At 68.4% G+C, this 23,887-nt stretch overlaps 1 protein-coding gene across 1 annotated transcript; it reads right to left on the bottom strand.

Moving 5' to 3' along the window:
* Positions 1 to 2,489: 2,489 nt before the first annotated feature.
* Positions 2,490 to 21,458, bottom strand: NHSL2 (NHS like 2). Its single transcript, XM_075720813.1, has 8 exons — positions 21,395 to 21,458; positions 9,547 to 9,699; positions 8,582 to 8,718; positions 8,225 to 8,429; positions 6,993 to 7,124; positions 3,494 to 5,695; positions 3,259 to 3,391; positions 2,490 to 2,802 (listed from the first exon to the last, which is right to left on the bottom strand). The coding sequence occupies exons 1-8, from the start codon at positions 21,456 to 21,458 to the stop codon at positions 2,490 to 2,492; spliced, it is 3,339 nt and encodes a 1,112-aa protein (XP_075576928.1).
* Positions 21,459 to 23,887: the final 2,429 nt, after the last annotated feature.

Raw genomic sequence — 23,887 nt, 5'->3', positions numbered from 1 at the left:
GCCCGTTCCTCCAGCCTGGGAAACGAGGATCTCCGTCCCACGGCCCGACCCCCAGCTCAGCGCCCAGGGTTCACCCCGGGCCTCCCACACATTTCTTATCCAGCAGCAGACGACCGCTGCCGCTGCCAGCGGTGCTGGGTTTTTGCAGGGGTGTCCCCCACCCTGTGCTTGTCCCCAGCCCACTGTGCCGGCTGCCGTCCCCCGGCCACCGCCTCCATCACCACCGGTTTCCTGAGCAGTCATGTGCAAAATGTACCCGTCCCCAGGGCCCCATCCCCGCCGCGCCGGCACCCTGCCGCCGGGCCTGGGAGCAGCAGGAGGGCTGGGTGCCGTGGGATGGAGAAGAAGCATGGAAATCTGTTAGAGCTTTTTTTTTTTTTTTTTTTCTTCCTGAGTTTCTCAGCCTGGATCTTAATTACAGGCTTAAATCTGCAACCCCGGGAGAGGGAAGGGAGCAATGTGCAAGTAATGGGAGGGGGAACCAACCGCGAGGAGAGCGGAGCCTCTTTTAGGGTCAAATCCAGCGCGGGCTTGTGGTCGGGGAGGTGTTTGGGAGGGCTGTGCTCCTCGGGGGCCCAGGCAGTGTGCAGAGCTCCCGGCGGGGCAGAGACCCCCCAGACCAGCCCCGGCCCCTTGGAGGGACAGCTCTAGTGCTGCCGCGGTGCCTGCCTTCCCCAGCACTGCTGGGACCCAGCCGCATCGCTCTGCCCCACGCGCAGGAGGGCTGGGGCACGCCGGAGCTTGCAGAAATAGGTCAAGAAATAAAGCGGAAATTTTCCTAAACACCCTGTCTGTCAGCTGCAGCCTGGCCCTTTCTTTCTTGCTACGGGCACGCAGCCGTGCTTGTGCTCTGAGCTGGGGCTGGCATTTCCTCGCAGTCCTGCCCTCCTCCCGAGCCCTGCCCTGGCCCTGGCGGCTGTCCCTGCCCCGCTGCCCCTCACCGTGGCCTCCGTCACCGACAGCCGGGGCTCCCACGCTGGAGCCAAGCCAGGAAGAAGCCGCTGGGGGCGAGGGGGACGAATCCCACCCTACGCTGTCCATTGCATCCCGGGCAAGGGCTGGCACCCCAGCCGGGGATGTGCGAACCACCCCTCTGGCAGGGCTGGGCAGCGCGGCCATGCCGGCACCGCATCCCCCCGCGCCGCCGTGGCACGTCCCACCTCCCTCGGGCAGGCGCGGGGTCCGCCGCACGCTTTGGCAGCGCGTCCCGGCCCACGGGACGCTCAGGGGAACACGGTCTGGCTGGTTCGGGGACCCGCGTGTGCCAGGGGGACGGCGGCACTGCCAACAGCTCCCTCCGGACAGCAGTGGGGTGCAGCCCCTGCTTTGCCAAAGGCGCCGGCACGTGCTCGGCCTCGCACGGCTGCCCTGCAGCCAGCGGGCACGGGCGGAGCGGCAGGTAACCCCGGAGGGACCCGGGAGGTGGCTCAGGTGATGCTTGGCCAGGTTGGGCCAACAGCTCGGCGGCAACCTAGGACCTCCAGCAGCCGACGCGGTGGATATTTGCCGGAGATGCCGTGGCAGGGTACTTCGGCGCGATGCAAGAGGCAGAGCTGGGGAAGGGCTTCCCCGGGCAGCACTGGCCTGCCACAGCCCGCCCTTCCTGCGGCAGCAGGGCCGCCTGCACCCTGCGTTGCCCGAAATCGACGGCCTGGTGCGGGACCCGCTCGTGCTGGAAGGCTTGCAGGGAGCGGGGAGGCTGGTGGACCTCCGCCTGCGGTGCGGCCGGTGGGGCGAGGCTGCCCGGGGCTGGCGGCGGAGGTGACCCTGGGGTTTGCTTTTGGACCGAGAGCTGAGGAGCTCTGAAATGCAGCATTTTGGGGGCTTTCGAGGGGCTGGGTTTTGGCTCGAGGTCGTCACGCTGGCTGCGGACGCCGGGGTGCCTGTTCCCCACGTGGCAGGGAGGATGCTCAGGATGACGAGGGGGAACCGCTTGTGGCTCTTCCAAAGCAACATCAATTCCAGCCGGCCCCCTTACGTCTTCCCAAAGTACATCTCCATGTATCCAGCCAAACTCAAACCTGGGATCTTTGCCTGGGAAACTCAAGGTACAATGTCAAATGAAAGAGAATAAAACATCATCACCACTGTGCATTAGAAAAGCCATTTAAAGTACCACATGCCGAAGTGACCAAACAGTTAGTTTCAAGCTAGCTTCGCTGCGGGCGCTGAGTGACGCCGGGGGCTGCAGTCCCGCTCTGCTTCCCGAGCAGGCGCCTTCGGTCCCGGGAGCCGGCTTGGCCGGGGACGGTCCCAGCCGCGGTGCCGCCTCTTCCCTCCTGGAAAGGGCCCAGCTCCGCCAGAAACATGGGGTCTTGGGCTCCAAACGCTGCCTCTCCGCCAGCGGCTCTCCAAGGAAGAAACAAAAGCAGAAGAAAACCCCTGCCAGGACACACGGACTCACCCGGGCAGCCAGGACACCCCTTCCGCAGCAATACTCCCTCTGCAGCCATCTCCAGCCCTTCATGGCCAGAAGGGACCATGCAAGGTTAGGGCTGGCTTTTGGGGCTGTTCGCACCATCTAGCTCGGGGGCAAACTCCGTAATGACCCTCCGAGCCAGCGGGTTTGTTGTCTTGAGCAGTTCGGCAGCAGATGGCCGGGTACCGGGGCTGGTTTTGCTGCTCTTCTTCTGGAGCAGGGCTTTAAAGTCTTCGTTCCTGCTGGAAGACTTCCCGGTGCCGCCCGCTGCTGCCGGGGACTCGCCGGTCGGGGAGCCCGAAGTCTTTACGGGCGAGTGGGAGTTGGGCCGGCTGCCAAAGGCGTCACCGGGCTCTTTCCGCCCCAAGACCTTCCTCTTCGACCTAGGCACCAAAGAGACGTGCGGTGGGAGCAGCCCCGGCTGGGAGCTGCCACCGCTCTGGATGGGGCAAGGTCCTACGGCAAGGGGCACGGTGCCTGCCCAGCTGTGGCTGTGCCTGCTCCGCCGGGGCGAGAAGACAACCTGTGCACGGCAGGCGATGGACCTAGCTACTGGCAAACACTCTCCTGGCAGCTAGCTCCAACTTGCCCCAGGACTGATGGAGCAGCAGGGCCCCCCCGGCAAGCTGGTGGCCCAGCCTGGCTGCAGATTCATGGTGCTAAACTCCAAAGCGCTTGAGGCAGCAACAGCCGGGTTGTCCCCAAGCGTGAGCATTGGCCCCGGTGTGGAAAATGCAAGGTGTCGTGGCGGGGGGGACGCTGCGCCCGGCCCTGTGGCCGCGGCAGGACGCAGGAGGTGTGGGCGGCTGTGCCCCCCCAGTGCCACGCACCAGCCCTACCTGTGGATCATGGTGAAGAGATCCTCCGTGGTGCGGGACGTCACAAACACCTCATCGTCCTCCTCTGCAATGGAGTCGGCCGTCTTGTCGCTGGCGAAGCTCTTCTCCTCTGTGCCGGCCTCCGCTGAGCTGCCTGCGGACGGGGAGGAGAAGGCAGCCGTGAACAGCCCTGTGCAGGCACGGGGGGACCCCATCCCTGGGGTGAAGCCCACCACAGGAGCAGGGAGACCCTCACCTTGCTCCCAGGCAGGGTCGCCGGCTTGTGCCGCACCCTGGGCCTCCGGGGACGGCGGGTCCTCGGCGTCGGGGTTGCAGCAGGCGGGGTCGGCGTCCAGCGTGATGATGGGGCTGGGGGTGGGCGCTTGGTCCCCCACCCCAGCTCCCAGCTGTGCCGGGACCAGGGCGAGCGGCAAGTAGAGCACGCTGGGTTTTTTGGGCACCGGCGGCGGCACCTTGGACTTCCTCCGCTCCCCCTCGCCGGCACCGCTCCGCTCCAGCCGCGGCTCGTCCTCCAGGCTGCCCTGCGAGAGCCGCCGGGGTCCTGCCGGCGTCAGGGGCGAGGGGGGCTCCCCCGGACCCCTCCTCAGCTCCCCTTTCCGCAGCACCACAAAACCGTCCTGCAGCAGCCCCTTCTCCTTGGTGGCGGCGCCCAGCGGGGACGTGGGGGACAGGGGACCCTCCTCCCGCAGAGCTGGGGGCTTGGGCAGGATGCTCGGGGGCCGCTTGGCCAGCGGCGGCTTCTCTGCCACAGGCGGCTTCACCTTCCTCTCCGGCCCCGGGCAGGGACCACGTGCCGGCTCCTCGGCGTGCTCCGGGCCGTCGGCGTTGTCCTCCGGCTCCGAGCGGCTGATGGAGCGGAGGCGGACGGAGCGCAGGTCAGACTGCGTGACCACCGGCATGATGGGTGTGATGGGGCTGGTCTTCTGGGCCAGCTTGGTGCCGAAGGTGGAGTCGGAGTGGTGCCGGCTGACCTTCGTCTTCCCCTTCAGGGAGATCTTCAGCCCCGAGAGGTCAAGGTGGGCAGGCGGCGTGAGCGGCAGGTCGAAGGACAGCCTGGACTTGGGGCTCCTCTCCATGGGGGACGTCGGGGGCAGCGAGGACTTCCTCTCGGGGACCAGCGGCCTCACCCGCACCTGGTGCGGGGAGTGCCCGAGGATGGCGGAGGTGGGAACGGTGGGAGTCGGGGTCTCCGACTGGCTGGAGTACCCGCTGGACGGGGACATCAGCCCCGTGGGCCTGCCTGGGGAGGAGGTCTTGAGGTCCGCCTCGGCGGAGAGCTGGGAGGGCGTTGTGGCCCTGGAGACGGAGGGGGACGCGAGGGACTCGGAGCTGCCCTGTGCCTTGGTGCACTCGATGGCCGTGGTCCCTGTGGCCGTGCTTGAGCTGGAGAGGGACCGGTAGGGATCGCCAGCCTTCCAGTCTGTGAGATGCCACTGGTGCGGGGCGGCCGTGCTGTCAGGCTCCCTCCCCGCACTCCCCTGGGGGTCGGCATGCACCAGCCGGTGGCCCGGGGGCTCCGTCGGGATGCACAGGCTCTTGGGGCGCTGATCCTTGGGCAGCGCCGAGCTGGGCGCCGCGGCAGCGTCCTGCCCCTCTTTAATCAGAGAGACGCTGCGTGTGGGCGGCGAGGGCTTCTTCTTCGCCTTCTTGAGGGAGATGCTCTTGGAGCGCCGACGCCGCTGGCCTTCCTGTTCCAGCCCCAGGGAGACGTTGTCGGTGCTGGTGCTACCCTCGGAGCTGGCACTGGGGTAGCCCAGGGTGTAGTTGGCGCTGCCCCGCCGGGTCTCGGCATACGCGATGTCCACGGAGCAGAGGGAGCCCGAGTCAGTGGGCACCGACAGCGACCGCTCGCGGAAACGGCACCCTGCCTGCTCCACCCCCAGCCGCGCTGGCTCCGCCGCCAGCTCCGGCTCCTCTTGGCTTCCCGGCATAAAGTTCACCTTGGCTTCTCGTCCCTCGCACCTCTGGCCACCCCCAGAGGTGGGGGGGGACTCGGGCACCGTGCTGGAGAAGGAGCCGGGCCCGTTGCTGCCCACGCTCTCCTCCGTGGCGATGAAGAAGGAGGCGGCGGGCGAGCCGGGGCTGGGCGATGGGCTGGAGCTGCCCGGCGAGGTGCAGGCGGGCCCCTTGCCCTGGCCGGCGGCGGGGCTGGGGGGACTGGTGTAGCCCAGGGCACTCCATGGCAGGGGGAAGGGGCTGCCCTGCGGCCCGTTGCAGGTGCCGGCGCAGGGGGTGGCCGCGTTGTCCATGGCAGCGGGCGGCTGGCAGCAGCGGGCCCCGAGGTCGCTGAAGGTCTTCCTCAACGGGGCAGAGAGGGGCTGGCGGGGGCTGACCTCCTGGGGCGGCTTCCCCCCGCTCGCGGCCTCGGGCACGAAGCTGCAGGAGAGCGACTCGGCGATGGGCGCGCGCGTGTTGAACGTGGGGCCGTTGGCACCGCCTGCGAGGAGAGAGACAGCCCGGGTAAGCATCGTCCCGCTTCGCTCTGACTGGGTCAGTGGCACGGTCGCGACCCGTGTGCCGTGGGGCCAGGACCGGTCCCACCCCATGGCTGATCTCTGGGGCTGCATCTCTGCCCGGGCATGAAACGTGCCCGGGCGGACTGGAGGGGACGGGCTGACACCCCCTTACCAGATGCTCTCCTACCCCCTGTGTTGGCGTGGCCATAGCCCAACTGGGCACAGTCCCTGGCCTGTGTTAACCCTCGAGCCTGGGATCTGTTGGCTGGGATGTGCCATGGACAACTTGGCAGCCATGGCAGAAGTCTCCATCCATGGGGACATTGGCCCCATGGCGACCAAAGTGCTGCCCCAAAGCTGCCCCATAGTGGGGACGCAGATGGAGACCAGGAAGAGCAGAGCAAGGCATGGCCGCCCGGGTCGGGGAGGGACGCAGTGGCTCCGTGCCACCTCATCTCAGGACAGCCTGGACGGGGAAGGACCTGGGGTCCCCGCTCCGAGCACACCCAGCAGACCAGGGTGCTCAAGGCTGCAGGGACTTGCGGTCTGACCGTCTCCAAGGAGCTGTGACAACCTTTTGGAGGTTTGACCACTGTCATGGGGAAAAAAACCTTCCTCCTACCCAGCGACAATTCCCCCTTGTGCAGCTGGTGCCACGGCTTCTCCTCCTCCTGTCCCTACCTGCCTCCGAGAAGAGGCCAGCTCCGGTTTCTCTACACCTTCCATAGGGGACAGCACGACAAGGCCTCTGAGCCAGGATGGCTGCTGTCCCCGTGGGGTCCAACACCGGACCGCGGCCATGCCGGGAGTGCTGCAGGCACCCTCAGCTGCGCGAGCGTCCTCGGCACGCCGGTGCAGGCCAGCTCGCCAGCCCCAGCCAAGACCCAGGCAGGGTGCGTGCCCGCAGCCCCGGCACCCTGCGCGCGGGGCAGGAGCTGCTGAGGCTGAGCGGCCAGGAGAAATTTCAGTCGCCTTCCCGCCCCGTAAGCGTGCAGACCCCGACTTGGGGTGAAGGGGCTGTCCCAGATGCCACCTCAGCCCCAGGGCCAGCCTGGCGTCACCAGCGTGCCCAGCACCTCGGTGCCCCAGGAGGGAGCAGATCCAGTGTGGTGGCCTTTGCATCCCCAGGGCCAGGGCAACCCTGCGGAGTCCATCTGTGCCGGGGCCGGCTACCAGCCCCCGGGGTGGCTCTGCCCACCGTCAGGGCAGCTCTGGCGGGTGCCAGCCCTGCCCGGCGCTGCCGGGGCGTGAAAGTGGCTGCGCGGTTCTTGCCGTCACCTTGGTCTCGCAGGGACAGGTTAGGGAATCCGATAATGGTCCGTCTACGCCGCAGGGTGGACTTGGGGTTCATCGCGGTCTCTGTGTTAAACAGGGAGTGACGAGCACTCGCGTGCCTAGCAAAGTGCTGCCCTGTAGCCAAAACAAACACGCTGTACACGGCGGTGTCGGGAGAGGCTGCCGGGGCGGGGGTTCGGCCCCCCCTCCATCGCCAGGTGTCCCTCGGGTGTCCCCCGGCCTGGGATGGTGACTGCAGGCAGGAGTGTGGGATGGCAGGAGGGTGGTGAGCCATGCGGGGGGAGCCGGGAGATGGAGGCGCGGCGGGCGCTGCTGGCCAGTGGGGAGACAGAGATGCTGCAGATGGAGGTGGGATGCATGGGAAGCTGCGGATACTGGCCCCGCTCTGCGCAACAGGCTTTGGTCTGTGCTGGTGAGGCTGGACCCCGCACCGCTGGGCTTCATAGAATCACAGAATCGTTTAGGTTGGAAAAGACCTTTAAGATCATCCAGTCCAACCATTAACCTAACAGTACCAAGTCCACCACTAAACCAGTTAAGGGGAGAGCAGTAACGGTTAATGGGGCCAGCGGTGCTGAGCCACGCTGGGGACATGGACGTCAAGAACAGCAGGGCAGGGAGAGGGACCAGCGTGGTCCCGGCACCTCTCTCTATCGCAGAGGGAAAGGGCAGAAAGACTTTTTTTGCCTTCAGAAGGTGCTCCTTGCCCAGCCGCCGGCCCCAGGCTCCTACCTGGGGGCAGAGCGTGGCACTCGTGCCTGCAAGGACCAGGCAGGACCGCGCTGCTGGGAGCTGCAGCCCCGTGAGGATGGACGGATGGATGGACAGACAGACAGACAGGTGAGACAGGCTGGCCGCACAGAGCACGGCGAGAGCCAAGGTGACAACAGAACTGACTGGCTGGGCAGCACAGCGGAAACAAAGAGACCAGACGGTGGTGTGGCCGGTGGATCAGACGCACAAGGTTGCGGATGGCGGGAGAGATGGCTGGGAATGACAGACGCCAGCGCGGCCCTGCTGTCCCCTGCTCTGCCCCCCGTGCCCGGAGCCCCGGCTCGCAGCCCCAGCCCCCCCCGACCACCGTGCACCCCGCCGCAGCTGGATGCTGGGGCACATCCTCGCCTGCACCCCGCATCCCCCCACCCGGTGCCGGCTCGGTGCCAGGGCTGCCTCTCGCACCTCTCCCCCCGCCGCGCCGCGGGGTGCTGCCCTACCCGAGACATTGATGGGGATGATGTTGGTTTGGATGGAGCAGGACTGGTGCCACTGCTTCTCCTCCACGGTGGGCAGGGGGAAGGCCCTGGTCCAGGCTGGCTGCTTGTCCGGGCTGGTGGGGAGGCTCAGGGAGGTGTCGGGCGGCTGAGCGCCGAGCGCGGTCTTGCCAGCTGTCTCCTCTTCGGTCGCTCGCCGGCTTGGGGGCTGCGGGGGGAAAGGCACGCGACCCACCAAAGGGATGAGGGTGGGACACAAAAGCCACCCCCCCCGCCTTGCTGCCTGACCGGCCGTGCCAACCCCTCTTCTCCGAGCGACGCCGGCGCTGTGCCGCCCTGCCCTGCCGCCCTGGCACTCACCATAAGCACGAACTCGAGGCGTTTGGCGGGTGGAGGTCGGGGCGACGGCTCGGGGGGGGTGTCGGGGGGCAGGTGACCGGTGGCGCGGAAGGTCTGCCCGGTGACCCTGCTCTCGGCGTACTGCTCCTCATACTCCTCTGCAAGAGAAACGGCACCTGGGACCCCGCTCCGGCCGCCGGCTGGGGGCGAAAGCTTTCCCCCCGGGGCAGGAGGAACAGGAAGGCATGTGCGTCTGTCCCCGCTGTCTGTCCCTGGGCTGGCTTGCCACCCCTGCTCAACACCGGCAGCTCAGGAGGTGGGGAATAGAGACCCTAAGGAGGAATGCCAGGGCTGGGGGGCAGCCGAGGCAGCGCTGGGACCCCCCCGCTCCTCCCAGGGGTCTGCCTGGGGATGCGGTGGGTCTGCGGGGAAGCAGAGCCCCGCTGGGGACAGCCAGGAGGGAACTCAGTGTCTCCCCATCCTGTAATTGTTGAGCTAATTAATGCCGGTCGTTATGGCCTGGCGGAAACCAGGTCTGCTCAGGCTGACTTAATGAGATTACAAGCCAGGGGAAGGCCGGGCTGCTGACCTAATCGATGCCTGCAGAGCATCCGAGCTGAGGCCGCGTGACGGCTTGGTTAAGAAATTGGAAGGAAACAAAATCAACGGCCACGCTGATCCGGTTAGACAGATCGGCGGCCGGGTCTCCAAGGCCCTCGTGGGCAGAACCGCGCTGTGGTGGGGCTGGCGGGCGCCGCGGCAGCTGCTCTTGGCCCCGGCTGCTGTGGCGCACGCAGCAGGGACTGGGGAGCAGGGAGCAGAAAGGGGCTGCTGGAGGCTGGGACCCCCCGGTGACCCAACTTCTACAGCTCGGTGAGGTCCGAGGAGCGGCTCGCACGCGTGGGAGACGACCTCGCTGTTTGCATGGCGGTTGCGTGCCCTGCCACCCTCGCCCGGCCCGCCGCCAGCCCCTCTCGCCCCGCTACCTTGCAGCAAGCTCTGGAGGTTGAGCTGGGCCTCCTGGTGCAGCTGCTCCATGCCCGGCGGGCGCCCGGACGCCAGGAAGACGTTCACCGGCTGCTGCCATGACAGCTTGGCGTGGGCGGCTTTCTTGCTCTCGAGGTCCAGGTTAGAGGTGGCTGCGAGTGAGAGGGAGCAGAGTGAGGGGGAGGCGGGCGGGCAGCTTCCCCGCGGGCTGCCAGCCAACGCCACACCGGCGCAGCACGCTCGTCCTGTCCGAGGTCTCTCCGAGAACGCGGAGACTGGGATGCAGCTGTGTCCCACCCCAGCGAAGCCATCCAGGCAGGCTGCTGCCGGCTGGGACCGGACCCCATCACCGCCACCGCTGCTGCTCCGGGGGGGCTTGACACTGTCCCCGTGGGCTGCCGGAACAAGCCAAGAAAGGAGCAGGGTGAAATTGGGGAAGGAAGCAAGCCTTGCTGCCCTGGGTGACTACCCAGCTTCTCCTGGGCGCAGGAAACGCTGCATGCTCCGGTGAAGCAACCTCCTGGCTGCAGAAGAGAAGAAGTTGCAACCAAAAAGGAGGGAGCGAAGGGGACACGGCGCCTTTCACGGCACTGGTTTCAGCCTGCCAGCAAGGTTAACGTGCCCTGCCCCGTCTGTGGACGCCCCGCAAAGGTCTCCTGAGAAGGAAACCTCTGCGGGGATGGGCCAGGCACTTGCCCAGACCCTCTGAAACACCCACACAGGTGGAAAAGTCTCCGGGAGAAGGATTTGGGCTTGCCGGGGAGCTGGCTGTGCTGGGAGCTGAGCGGTGCTCCAGCAAAGAGGCTTTGCTGTGGGAACCCCTGCAGCCCCGGCACCTCTACTCCGGAGCAGCGCTGGCCCCGAGCGGATGTGGGTTTCCTACCCAGTGCGGTTTTGTGCCGGAGCCAAGGGAGTGCCGCTGCCGGCACGCTGCCTGCCGAGCGCATCCAAGCCTCGACCCGGGCAGTGAAGGCAGAGAGCGGGTTTGTGAGCTTGAACAGGGGGCTTGTGGATGACCAGGGTCTCATCCCTAGGGATTTGGGGCTAATCCTTCTCCAGCTGCCCCTGGTGCGGACAGAGGGACGGCCGCCGTCGGCACGGGGCACCGCGCGAGGTCCTGCGCCTGGCGTCACCCCCAGGGACCAGGGTCTGATGTCCCTTCGCCCTGTCTCGTAGCCGGGACGTTCCCGCTCGGCAGCCAGCACCGCTTCATCCGCCTGGCCGGCGGGATGCACGTCCCCACTTTGCCTCGTGTGGCAGGGAAGAGCAGCAAGCGCGGGGTGCCAGGGGCCTGAGGGCTTCCCGACGGCGCTGGGGGTGCGGGCAGGCTCTGCCTGCGTGCCCCTCCCTATCCCCACGGCTCGAGGCGCTCCTATTGCCAGCCTGACAAACACTTCCCCCTCCGCCACCCGCAGCGCGCGGGGCCACGGCGTGCCCGTCCATGGCGAGCGGGCCACCGCCCCAGCTGCCAAAACACAGCCGCCTCTGGCCGTGGCATCCTGCTTCGCGCCAGACCCCAGCGACAGCGATGCTGCGTGCCTGGGCGAAGGCCAACGGCCCCAACATGGGGTCTGGCTCCCCGGCACCCCCCGCACAAGCCACGTCCCCCTCTTCCTGCACAGCTGGGTCAGCCGTGCCCCGGCTCACCCGGCACCGCGCCCCGAGCATCACCCGCTGCCCACGCGTGCCGTCCTTCCCCCTGCTCCAGCTGACGGAGCGGCAGAGCCTGCACAACGCCCAGCACCCGAAAGCAAGGTGCCACGTCCCTAGCCTAGTTACTTTTATAATTTGTGTTACCATAACAACGTGCCTTAACACCAGGCTTTTTTTTCTTTTTTTTTTTTTTTTTCCCTCTCCCCTCCTTTAAATAATTTGACTCGTTTCCATATCAACCAAGAGGTGTCGGGGCATGTGTGTGTGTGTGTGTAAACCACGCTGAGGTTTCGCCCGGCTGCAGAGCCCCATCCCGGAGGGCTGTGCCGTGCAGCTGGGGATGAAGTTTTCCCTGCTGCAGGTGAACGCAGCCCCCTATTTCCCACGCAGGAACGTGGCTTTTCCTCCTCTCGCCCCCCAGTTCCGTGCCTGCCAGGTGGCCATGCCCCAAGGGGCCGGGGGTCCTGGCATTGGGGGTGGCAGAAGGAGCCCCATGCCCTGGCCTCCAGCTCGCCCCGTCTGCCCGCTCGAGCTGGGCCCAGGGCAGGGTCGGGGCGTCTCCCCCAAAACCTGAATCCCACAGGGCCGCAGGCAGGGGCACAGGGGGGCCAGGGACCACACGTTCACCCCTGCAGACCCCAGCCCCCCAACCCGCTCTCTTTGGCGAGGTGGGGCTCCGCTGCTGCCCCCTCCAATTCTGAGCGCACCCCAAAGGGCAGACCCCGCACCCCGGCTCGCCGCACCCCTCCGCCTGGCTCGCACAGACCCAGCCTTCGGCCTCGACGGGTGCCAACGCCCCTCTCCTTCTGCCCACGCGCCCCCCGGCAGCCCCCCGCAGCGGCTACGCGGTGTCCCCCCGGGACTCGGGGACACCCCCAAAGCACAGCCCCCCGACGCACCCCCCCAACTCCCCCAGCCGCCCAGCGCCAGCGCCCTGCCGGGGGGCAGCACCCCGCTGCCGCGGCACGGGAGCTTACCTCCGCAGCCTGGGCCCCGCTGCCGGGGCACCCCTGGGCACCCACCCCACGGCCTCCAACCACGTGGGCAAACCGCAGCGCCGAAACCCGGGGCCGCCCTGGGGCGAAGCGGAAGCGTGCCCCGGCAGCCAGCGACAGGGGGGGCCCGGCCCCCTGCCCTGCCCTGCCCGCGAGAGCCGCAGGCAGGGAAGAGAAGGCAGCATGGCCAGCTGGCACTGGACAAAGCGGGAAAGGGCAGCGCGGGGCGGTCGGGGGGGGTCCCTGCCCTACGGAGCCTTCCACCCTTCGCAGACACGCGCTCATTTGGGAAGGCAAGCCAGCCGGCGCCATCCTGCGCTGACGCAGGCAGCGGCGCGGGCATCGCCGAGGCGCTGGCGGGGCTGGTTTCATCCTCCCAGCAGAAGCAGCAGCTGAGGAGGCGAAGGGGTGGGAAAGGACGGATGAGCCAAGCATCCCTCCGGCAGCCCAGGCACCCCAAACCTGCGCCCCGAGGGCCTGCACTGCGCTCGCGCTACCCCGCGTGCAAGAGCGAGCTTAACACACTGATGTTTTTGGCTTTTGCTCCTCTGGAGCGAGCGCTCGGAGGGTTTTTTGGGCACAGCCCCGGCAGCCGCTCGCGGCCCGGCGTCACGCGGCGGCTCTGCGACGCGGTGCGAGGAGCCAGCAGCCTGGCCCGCGGCGGGGGCTGATAAAGCGGCGCTGCTGCCAGCACTCCCGAGGGCCGGGCTGTTTTCGGAAGCGGCCTGGCGCGGGCTTGGTGCAAGAGCGGGTTTGGGATGTCTGCGCAAGCCGTGGCTGCCACCCACATCCCGGAGCGCCCGGCGGGAGCGGCGCAGCCGTAGCAGAGCCTCCCGCCCTTGGCGGTGACCCTCCTGCCAAGCTTATCGGCGACAGGCTCCAAATACGAAATGCCTCTGAGGGGGCCCCCGCCCCGCGGCAAATGCCGGCGGGAGGCGGAGGGCGTCCTGGGAGAGCGGAGCTGGAGGGCCGGCTCCATCCCACGCACCCCCAGCACCCCCGACCTGAGCCTGGCCAGCCTCGCTGCTGCGGGGAAACTGAGGCACAGCTGGCGGGGGGGGTCACCCCGCACACAGCTGGCCCCAGCTCCCCGCTGGCATCAGTCAGGGGGCTTGCGGAGGGGAGCAGGCAGCAGCCCCGGCTCTGCCCGCAGGCAGGCGCAGGCACGGGCAGAGGCGTTAACGACAGGCGGCTGGAGACCGGGGCTGCCGGAGCCCGCTCCCCGCGCATCCCCATGTCTCCCAGGGGCTCTGTCCCCTCCCGGGGCTGCAGCCCGGCAGCAGCGAGCTCTGCCCCTCGCCCTGGGGCTGGAAGCAGGGGCAGAGCCGGCGGGCAGGGGTGCGGGCCAGCACCGTCAGCTGCAGCGGGTGCTGCGACCTCGGGAACAGCTTGCAGTCTTCCCGAGCGCGAGCGAGTGCTCAGGCTTGGGACGCCGCGGGCACTGTGGGTGTGTGAGGACGGGGGCTGAGGCCAAGGGGAGTTTGCTCCAAGAGGAAGCTGAGCTTCACTCTCTGCTGGGAGAAGAGCATCCCTGCGGGACCCCCGGCTGCAGAGCGCAGAACACACGCCCTCCGCGAGCATCTCCCCGCGTCACCCCCGCCCCACGCCAGCGTCCCTATTTACCTACTGCCCAGGCATCCCGAATCCACAGGGAGATATTCGACAGAGCCATCAGGAGTTGTTTCAATTCAGGCCGAAGCTTCTGTGAGATGATGCCTCTCGCTCGAGCTCGCTGGCAAACTTTTCCTTCTCAAGCTCGCTCCAAGCGAGCGGGAAGCGCCGGCAATGCAGACGGTGCCGCTCGTCTCCTCGCTGCCGATGCAGAGGTACCACAGGAGTGATGTAACGGCAGCAGCAGGCGATGCACCATTAGCAGAGCAGCCATGGCAACGGGTATCGGCACAGCGGCAAGCCAGCCGCCGCCACCGGTCCTAGCACACCGGAGGACGAGGATTGCAAACTTGGAGGCTGCGACTGATCCCGACAGCAACCCAAACCCCACCGGCAGGAGCCGATGCGTCGCAGTGCTGGCAACATATGCCACCGGCTTCGAGTAAGAGCCCCGGCCTGCTGCCGGCACTGTGACTGCTTGCTCCCGGCGCGTGCGGTTTGATGACATTCCCTGTGGTACGGAGCCAAAGCGCACGCTGCTCTGCGACGAGCGGAGAGGAAGAGAAAAGAGCAAACAGCGGGAGCTGGCAGCGGCCGCAGAAAGTGCCTCCTGTCCCAAGCTCACCCCCCGCTGAACTCGGACCCGCCGGTCCAGCTGCCCCGCTGGGATGCGGACCTGCTCGCCTTGCCGCAACTGCTCGCCGCGCGCGGGCTGGAGCGTGCCCATGTCCAAATCCGAGCTCTCCCCGGGACATCGTCCCTCTGTTACACATCTTGCGGGCGCATCCCCGAGCCCTTGGCGAGGCAGGGCCACCCTTACAGCCATCTGACCTCCTGGTGCTTGAGGCCGGAGGGGCTGGAAGATTTTTAGAGGGGTGCCCGTGCCAGGACGCCGATGTTGCCCTGCACAGCATGCCTGCGTGCTCCTGCGCAGGTGCCCAGCAGGACCGTGGGGCATTGAAGAATAACACCACCCTGCTGCACTGAACCCATCGGAGGCTCTCGGCTCTTCTCACTCTCCCCGTTTAACATGCAATCAGCTGATTTTTGCACTGACAGGAGATAATGGCACCGCAGAAGGTGCTGGCAGGGGTGGTGGGTTTGGCAGCTGTGAGGGTCACTCAGCTCGTGGGGAGAAAGCTGGATTATGTGAGAGGTTTTGATCAAAACCACCAGCAGCAAAACAGTCAATAACATCGCTGTCCATCAGTAGGGCTCAGAGTTAACAGTCTGCTAGGGCACTCTGCCTGCCTGGCCCTGTGATGAGATCCGACAAAACAGATAAAAGCCCTCTTTCTCCAGCTGGATCCCAAGCGATCCGTCACCTTTGCCTCAAGCCTTGTGCAGGGCAGGAGCGGAGGGGCCGCGTGTGCTCCCCACGGACGGTGTCAGCTGTGACCCCGTACAGACGGGCCAGGCGAGCACCCTGCGTGGGAGCCCTGATGCGGTGGCAGCAGGGTGACAGGGGAACAGGTGACACCGGTCAAAGTCCCCGCGAGCTGCGGCACCGCTAGCTTGGTGACTGCCCTTGAGCCCGGCAGGCGCGGAGGCCGGGCGGCGGGTGGGGACCACCGGTGAAAAGCCACGCCGGGTACGTTTGGCTCCGGCAACGTGAGCTGGGACCCTGTCAGGGCGTTTTGGCAGGCAGGGGAGGTGTGTGTGCTGCGGGGAGGACTTGGCCGGCGAGCCCGGCGCAGGAGGAGCCCCGGCGCGCCATCCGCCCGTGCTGTGGGGACGGGAACTGCCCGTGGCCACGCTCGCAGCGGGGCTTGGCCTGCTACCGCGGCCGGCCAAGGTGAACTCATGCCGCTCCCTGCCAAGGGGCCGAGAGCCGCCGCTCCCGAGGACGGAGCAGCAGCCCCAGTACCGGGGGCTTGGCCATGGGTGCTCTCATCACCCTGCCTTTGCACCCCAGAGCCTGGCCGGACCCCGGTCACTGTAGCAAGCCGTCAGCCCCGGCCGGCAGGATCAGACCCCTTGGAGCCCTTCTCCCAGCCCCGCTGCGGCTCCCCAGCAGCCTGCCTTCCTCCTCGTATCGCAACCCTCACTCTCACGCGCTTCCCAGCCAAAGAAACAGGCACGAGCCTTTCCTGAGAGCCTCAGGAAACCCGGCACGGCAGCCTGCCAGCCCCAGCCAGTCCTTGGCACCCCGGCACAGCGTTGCCGTGCGCCGCGGCCAAGGGCACCCCCCGGCACAGGGCAGCCGAGGCCAGCTGCCCGCTGGCTTTCCCCCAGTGATGTCCCCAGCCTGGCCGGGACGGTTCGGTGGCGCGTGGATGCCCGGGGCAGTGCTCGCAGCTCTCCCAGGCACATGGGCTGCCCATGCCGGAGAGGCTGCAGCCCCTCGCCGGGCAGGGGTGCTTCCAGGAAAGCACCATTTCCCCTGTGCCCGGCTGGTTTTACACTCCGCGGGGCCGGGACAATGCGAGGAAGTCGCCTGAGAGGGGAACGCAGCCAGGCCCCAGGACAAAGGGGCCCGAGATGTGAAATCAGCCAGCGCAGGAGCGACGGCGACGGCAGTGAGAGCAGTGAGAGCAACGAGGGCCCCGGCTGGCTGCGACGTGGGCTGACCCACGCGCCCGTGGTCCCCACTCCTGCTGCGAGCAGCAAGCAAGAGCTGCCAGGAGGGTACAGCACCCCAGGGCCGGGCAGGATCTGTCCCGGCGGGGCTCAGCCCCAGCCTGAGGAGCGGTCGGTGGGACGCGCGGGCGGCGGGTCTCTGTGCTTTTCTTGCTTTGCCGGAGAACAAGGAGACCCCAACGGGCTGGGGAATGGCAGCAAGGATTTAAAAGGGAAGGGGACACACCACAGTCGAGGCCAGGCTGGGAAAGGCGGGACAAGACCCGCGCTGCCAGACAGCGCCGACCCTGTGGCTATTGCACGGCCTCCGGAGACGGCAGCGTCCACATCCCCCTGCCCGACAGCTCATGCCAACCGGGGGTCTTGGCCTGCAGAGCGAGGGCACCTCCGAACGCTGCCGCCCTCGCCGCCCGCTCCTCTCGGAGGAGGCTGCCTGCCCCTGCCCGCGCTGCCCGCCTTACCTCCCCGGTGCCAGGGCGCCAGGAGCCACTCCGCCTTGGCCATAGCCGCGGGCGCGGGCGGGAGGGTGCTCGCTCCTGCCGCCCGAGAGCCCTCGCTTCAAAAAACGGGCCGAGAGAAGTGAGCTTCCTCCGCCTTCCCCTCCCGCAGCCCGGGGGGAGAGGAAGCGACCAGGAACTGGCTGTTTGAGTCAGCGCCGCGGCCCATTGTCCCGGCCCCGGCCCCTCTTCCTTCCCTGCCACCGGCCCGCGGGAGCGATGGCGGAGGGGCCGTGCTTTTGCACAGGCCGTCCTCCGTCCGCACACCCTGCCGACGGATCGCCCCGGGGGTCCCGCAAAGGCGGTGGGTCGGGGCGGAGGGGCTCGTCCCTCTGTACATCCTTGCTGCAGTGCCCGGAGAGGGGACGGGGTCTGGGGGGCCATGGCAAGGACAGGCTGGGCTCCCCCCGGCTGAGCAGAGCTGTGGAGCCAAAACGTCGCCAGCCACCTCCAGAGCAGCAACCGGCACCACCTGAAAGCCAGGAGTGAGCTGGAGGGACACCAGCCCACGGAGCTCCGCCGGCACCCTCACCTGGAATCAGCACCCCGGCGCCTGCCGCTACCTCCCGGCTGGGCTGAGCTGCCTTCTCCCCCGGCCTGCCTACACTTATTAGCTAAAAAAAGCGGGGGGCCCTTCTGGGTTCACCTGACGCTGCCCTGGAAGCGGCAAGAACCCCCAGAGCTTCCTCTCGCTTTGGCTCCTTCCAAAAGCCACGAGCGAAGGCTCCTCGGGGACCACTTCCCAGCGCCCCAGGGGTCTGTAAAGCCGAGCCTGCTTTTCCCGGAGGATGGAGGCCCCCGGGAGCCAGGACTGCAGCAGGGACGGGAACGCAGCCCGGAGCCCTGGCTTGCTTTGGGAAGCGGCTTTGGGGCCGCCGGGGCAGCGCAGGGAGCCCGTGCCTCGCCGTGGTACCATCCAGCCCCATGCCAGGCACCCAGCGACGCCGCAGACCCCAGCGATGGGATGGGTCAAGCACGGCAGGTACCGGCAGAGTTCATTTTCCCCCTGGCAACCCAGGCAGCACTTGCATGTGGCTCTGACAGACGGGGAGACCGGGACACCCATCCCAAAATGGATCAGTGCTTCTTCCGGGACCCCGTTCTGCAGTTATCGTGCCAGCCGAGGACAGCCGCGCTAACGGGAGAGCTGCCTCCCAGCCCCACCAGCCCACTGGGCACAGAGACCTGCTAACTCATCACATCTGCTCCAGCAGCCTACGAGCACGCTGCCTTCTCTGACGAGCCCCTGCAAACACTGCCACGCTTGCAAGCGAGCATCCCGGGCTCAAGAGCAGCCCGCTCAGCTCTTCCGATGCGCGAGAAAGGGGCGCAGGGGGATACGAGCCCCCACCAGCGTTAGAGGAGCACCAAAAAGACGTTTTGGCCAAGTGGGCAGAGCTAAGGTTCGCAGGCCCCAGATTCACACAGCCTTGCCCAGCCCGCTGGGACATGAGGAAGGCTGGATTTTAACGATCGGGGACACCAACGTAAAGACCCCTCCATGCTTTGCCCTGTGCACGGGGCGCAAGAATGATCCTGCCTGAGATGAGCCAAGGTGCCTCCTGGTACCGCAGCTCCCTGCCCTCCTCTCCCCGCCGGCGGGCGTCCCACCCTGCCCGCGGCCCAGACCCACCGCAGGGCTGCTGCTTATCAAGTCTCAGCTCCCTCCCCTCGGCAGATAAGCTCCAGCTTGGACCCGACGTCGCCTCTCCGCAAGGAATTCTGCATGTGGCTGCTCAGGAATGTCCAAGCCATTGAGGTCCTAGCAGCCCCAAGCCTAAACGGCCTGGGAGCATCCAAGTATTCGCCCCAGCTTCACGCCCGAGATGACTTTCGAGCTGTCCAGTGCCAAATCCCGCTCCTCCCCGCTCCCAGCAGCTAGGCGCAGCTCTGTCGTCTCCCCAGGGGAGGCCAGGCACCAGGAGGAAGATCTGCAGGAGATCTCCGGGCTGGCAGGGAGACGTGCCCTGCGCCCAAGGACAAAGATGAACCGGCTTCGGCGCAAAGGCTGGCCTCGCAAACCCCCCTTGGGCCCTTTCCAGCAGTGCTGGGAAGGCGATTCGCAGCTTCCAAGAATCCCTTTGAAGATGCAGAAGTGCGATTAGCTCCACTCCGAGCCGCACCGGACGGTTGCAAGGGTGGGAGAGGCAGGCAGGGAGCCGGTCGGCATCCCATGGCCCCCTCTGAGCCCAGCGGTCCCCGTCGCTGCCCACCTCCTGTGCCCCGCGAGATGGGAGCTGAGGGCGATGCGCGGGGGTACCGACCAGCACAGCATCCCTCATCCCTCAGGACCCGCCAGATCAGCATCCCTCCCGGTCCCCTGCGCAACCCGAAGCTGTTTTGCCCCGTTTCAGTCCTTCGCAACGATCGCTACAACGGCGGCTGCAAAATTATACAGAGACAGGCTGTACTTCCACCCCCTCTGCCCGCTAATTATTAAGCTGTGACAGTCACTTGGGCTGTGACAATCACTCCCCATTTTCTTGCAGCTTCTAAGCAATTTTCCTGAGGTCTCTCCCAGGGCTGGCAGCTCCCTGCTGCTGCCTGCACTGCTGTGTCCTGGCTCCCGAGCCAGCGGCCAGGCAAAGGGCAGCGGGCGCGGGAGCCGGGGCCGGCAGAGCCCGGCACGCTGCGCTCCGGGGCATACGAGGAAACAGCCCTCGGACGGGCCTCCGAGCCGGGAGCCGTGGCAGACCCCAGCATACCGGGTGTTCTGGCATTCCCAGGAGCTGGGCTGGGTCAGGGAGGAGAGCCGGAGTTCTGGGTGTCTGGAAAGGGCTGCTGAACTGCCTGGGCCAGCCAGGTGGGGACAATGGAGTGACCGGACAGGTCCTGCCTGCTTCTTCCACCCAGCTTTTTCAGAGGGCACCTGCGCTTGGCTGCCTGCTCCCGGCTCAGAGCGAGCCCCCCTCTCGCCCTGCTCCCCCCCCCAAATGCCCCTTGGAGGTTTGCCGGGCTTTCTGCCTGCCTTAGACAATTTGTGGTGTGAGGTCCCTCAGAGACACGCACGGCCGGTGTGATCCGCGGTCAGTGGGAGAAGGGGGCTGGGGGTGCGGCGGGCTATGCAGGCAGGGGCTCCCTGCCTGGGCAGGACCCAGCTCTAGGGCCAGCAAGCGCAAGGCCCCCCCGCTGCTGGGGCTGGCTCCCCATGGCTGGAGCTGGCTCCTGGCTACCTGGGATGGCTCCCCACTGCTGGGGCTGGCTCCCCATGGCTGGAGCTGGCTCCTGGCTACCTGGGATGGCTCCCCACTGCTGGGGCTGGCTCCCCATGGCTGGAGCTGGCTCCTGGCTACCTGGGATGGCTCCCCACTGCTGGGGCTGGCTCCCCATGGCTGGAGCTGGCTCCTGGCTACCTGGGATGGCTCCCCACTGCTGGGGCTGGCTCCCCATGGCTGGGGCTGGCTCCTGGCTACCTGGGATGGCTCCCCACTGCTGGGGCTGGCTCCCCATGGCTGGGGCTGGCTCCCTGCTACCCGGGATGGCTCCCCGCTGCTGGGGCTGGCTCCCCATGGCTGGAGCTGGCTCCTGGCTACCTGGGATGGCTCCCCACTGCTGGGGCTGGCTCCCCATGGCTGGGGCTGGCTCCCTGCTACCCGGGATGGCTCCCCGCTGCTGGGGCTGGCTCCTCATGCCTGGGGCTCGCTCCTGGCTACCCGGGATGGCTCCCCACTGCTGGGGGCTGGCTCCCTGCTACCCAGAGCTGGCTCTCCATGGTTGGAGCTTGCTCCCTGCTACCCGGGATGGCTCCCCACTGCTGGGGCTGGCTCCCCACTGCTCTGGGCTGGCTCCCCATCATTGGAGCTGGCTCCCTGCTGCCCGGGGCTGGCTCCCCACTGCTCTGGGCTGGCTCCCCATCATTGGAGCTGGCTCCCTGCTGCCCGGGGCTGGCTCCCCACTGTTTGGGGACGGCTCCCTGCTGTTTGGGGATGGCTCCCCATCATTGAAGCTGGCTCCCTGCTGCCTGGGGCTGGCTCCCCACTGCTCTGGGCTGGCTCCCCATCATTGGAGCTGGCTCCCTGCTGCCTGGGGCTGGCTCCCCACTGCTCTGGGCTGGCTCCCCATCATTGGAGCTGGCTCCCTGCTGCCCGGGGCTGGCTCCCTGCTGCCCGGGACTGGTTCCCCATCATTGGAGCTGGCTCCCTGCTGCCCGGGGCTGGCTCCCCGCTGCCCGGGGCTGGCTCCCCGCTGCCCGGGGCTGGCTCCCTGCAGCTTGGGCTATGGGTCAGCACGGGCTCCACACACCGGAGCACCGTGGTGGGCCCCACCGCCAGCCCCATCCCTCGCCGTCCCTAGCAGCGAGGCCAAGCCTCAGCTGGAGGTGACCTCTCCCCGTGTCCTCCAAGCGACCCAAAGGGGCCGGGTACCCGGTTTGGGGGGGGGGGGGGGGGTACCGCGGCAGCGGCCCAGCCTCCCCCGCCCCTGCTGCCGCAGCCGCCTCCCCCGCACGCCGGGGGTCTGCGGGGGCAGCGCGGGGCGCGGGTCCGCTCCCGCCCCGTCCCGTCCCCCGGTACCTGTTGCTGAGCGCATCCTGCCCCGCCGCTGGCTGCGCGGCGCCTTCCGCTGCGCGTTGCCCATCCTCCGCCGCGGCCCGCCCGGCCCAGGTGGTCACCGCGCCGCCGCCCCCGGGCCGCTCCCCGCCGGCTCCATGCCTCCCCCGCCGCCGGGCCCGCCGCGCCGCCCCGCCGCGCCGAGCGGGGAGGAGCCGCCGGGCCGGGCCGGGCCGGGCCGAGCCCCGCCGGGCCGCATCGCAGCGCAGCGCACCGGCAGCCCCCCCCCCCCCGCCCCCCCGGCTCCCCGCCGCAGCGGCCGCCGGCCCGACCGCCCCCTCGGAGCCCGCCCGCCGCGCCGGGGCCGCCGAGCCCAATGGCGGCGGCTGCGGGGGGCGGACGGGGGCAGCGGGGCCGGCAGCGCGGGAGGCGGCGGGGGCCGGGGGTGGGCAGCCCCCGGGGTGCTGGGGCTGGGGGGGGGGCCGGGGCTGGGCAGCAGCCGGGGGTGCTGGGGCTGGGGGCAGCCCGAGGCTGGGCAGCCCCCATGGGGTGTTGGGGCTGGGGGGGGTCCCCAGGGCTGGGCAGCCCCCATGGGGTGTTGGCGCTGACAGGGGGTCCCAGGGCTGGGCAGCCCCCGGGGTGTTCGGGCTGAGGGGATCTCGGGGCTGGGCAGCCCCCGGGGGTGCTGGGGCTGAGGGGGTTTTGGGGCTGGGCAGCCCCCGGGGGTGCTCGGGCTGGGGGGGTCTCGGGGATGGGCAGCAGCCGGGGCTGCTGGGGCTGGGGGGGGGGCCGGGGCTGAGCAGCCCCCATGGGGCGTTGGGGTGCAGGGGCCTGGAGCTGAGCAGCCCCCGGGGGTGCTGGGGCTGAGGGGGTTTTGGGGCTGGGCAGCCCCCCATGGGGCATTGGGGGGGCCCGGGACTGGGCAGCCCCCAGGGGTGTTCGGGCTGGGGGGGGGCTGGGGTTGGGCAGCCCCCATGGAGTGTTGGGGGGGCCCGGGGTTGGGCAGCCCCTGGGGGTGTTGGAGCTGAAGGGGTCTTGGGGTTGGGCAGCCCCCCATGGGGTGTTGGGGCTGGATGGGGACCTGGGGCTGGGCAGCACAAGGGGGCATTGGGGCTGGAGGGGTCTCAGGGCTGGGCAGCCCCCATAGGGTGTTGGAGCTGGGTGGGCGGTCTCAGGGCTGGGTTGCCCCTGGGGTTGTTAGGGAGGCCCGGGGCTGGGCAGCCCCCCATGGGGTGTTAGGGTGGGGGGTCCCAGGGCTGGGCAGCCCCTGGGGGTGCTGGGCCTGGATGGGGACCCGGGGCTGGGCAGCACATGGCGGGGGTCCCAGGGCTGGGCAGCCCCCAGGGGTGCTGGGGCTGGGGGGTGGGGGGTCCCAGGGCTGGGCAGCCCCCATGGGGTGTTAGGGTGGGGGGTCCCGGGGCTGGGCAGCCCCCAGGGGTGCTGGGGCTGGGGGGTGGGGGATCCCAGGGCTGGGCAGCCCCCATGGGGTGTTAGGGTGGGGGGTCGCGGGGCTGGGCAGCCCCTGGGGGGGCTGGGGCTGGGGGGTCCCAGGGCTGGGCAGCCCCCATGGGGTGTTAGGGTGGGGGGTCCCAGGGCTGGGCAGCCCCCAGGGGTGCTGGGGCTGGGGGGTGGGGGGTCCCAGGGCTGGGCAGCCCCCATGGGGTGTTAGGGTGGGGGGTCCCAGGGCTGGGCAGCCCCTGGGGGTGCTGGGGCTGCATGGGGACCCGGGGCTGGCGCTGCGGGGTGGCAGGGGGATGGATGGAGGCGAGAGGGCAGGGAGCGTGGCAGCTCCGAGGGCAGCTCGAGCCGTGCGCTGGTGGGCGCAGTGGGAGAGACGAGGGTGTGGGGTGCGCTGTTGGGGCCGGTGCCCTGTGGGAAAAGCCTGTGTGAGAGCCATGGGGGCACGGCAGGAGCCAGGCCTGTGGGTGATGGGGTCTCTGGTAGGAGAAACGGGGAGGGGTCTCTGGCTGGCAGCACCTCCAGCAGCCCCATCCCTGGCACTGAGCACCCCGGGCAGTGCCAAATCTGCACAAGGCTGGGCTGCGCCTGGGGACCCCCCGTGAGAGGGCTGCACGCCTGGATCAACTATTGCCCTGCGGCTCCTTCTTCCCCCAGCCCAAATCTCACCAAATCCCTCTGAGGGGGCAAAAAACCCACCCAGGCTGGGGGGAAACTTGCTCCATGTGCCCCGGCCTCCAGCAAGTGAGCGGCCCTTTGCACCCAGGAGCTGGAGGTACTCGGTGACGGCTCAGCCCAGCCGCTCTGCCCCAGGCCGGAGCATCCCTTCCACACCGAAGCTCGGCATCCGCGCAGCGACAGAAAGGACCAGAAAGCGCTGGGAGGTTGTTATGGAAACAGCCACAAATTGGATCAGTACTTGGCGCAAGGAGTGGTTTGTGTGACTGATGTGGGAGCAGGTGGGCGTGACAGCCGCAGGGGTGCGGGGGCCCCGCGGTGGCACCCCCGGCTCCCGCGGCCCCGTGCCGTGCCCCCGTGCCGGAGCAGGGCTGCAGCAGC

This window comes from Pelecanus crispus, chromosome 13 (assembly GCF_030463565.1).
Source record: "Pelecanus crispus isolate bPelCri1 chromosome 13, bPelCri1.pri, whole genome shotgun sequence".
NCBI classification, from domain to species: Eukaryota; Metazoa; Chordata; class Aves; order Pelecaniformes; family Pelecanidae; genus Pelecanus; species Pelecanus crispus.
Note: the sequence above shows the minus strand (reverse complement) of the source record. Positions and strands in the feature narration are given on the sequence as shown.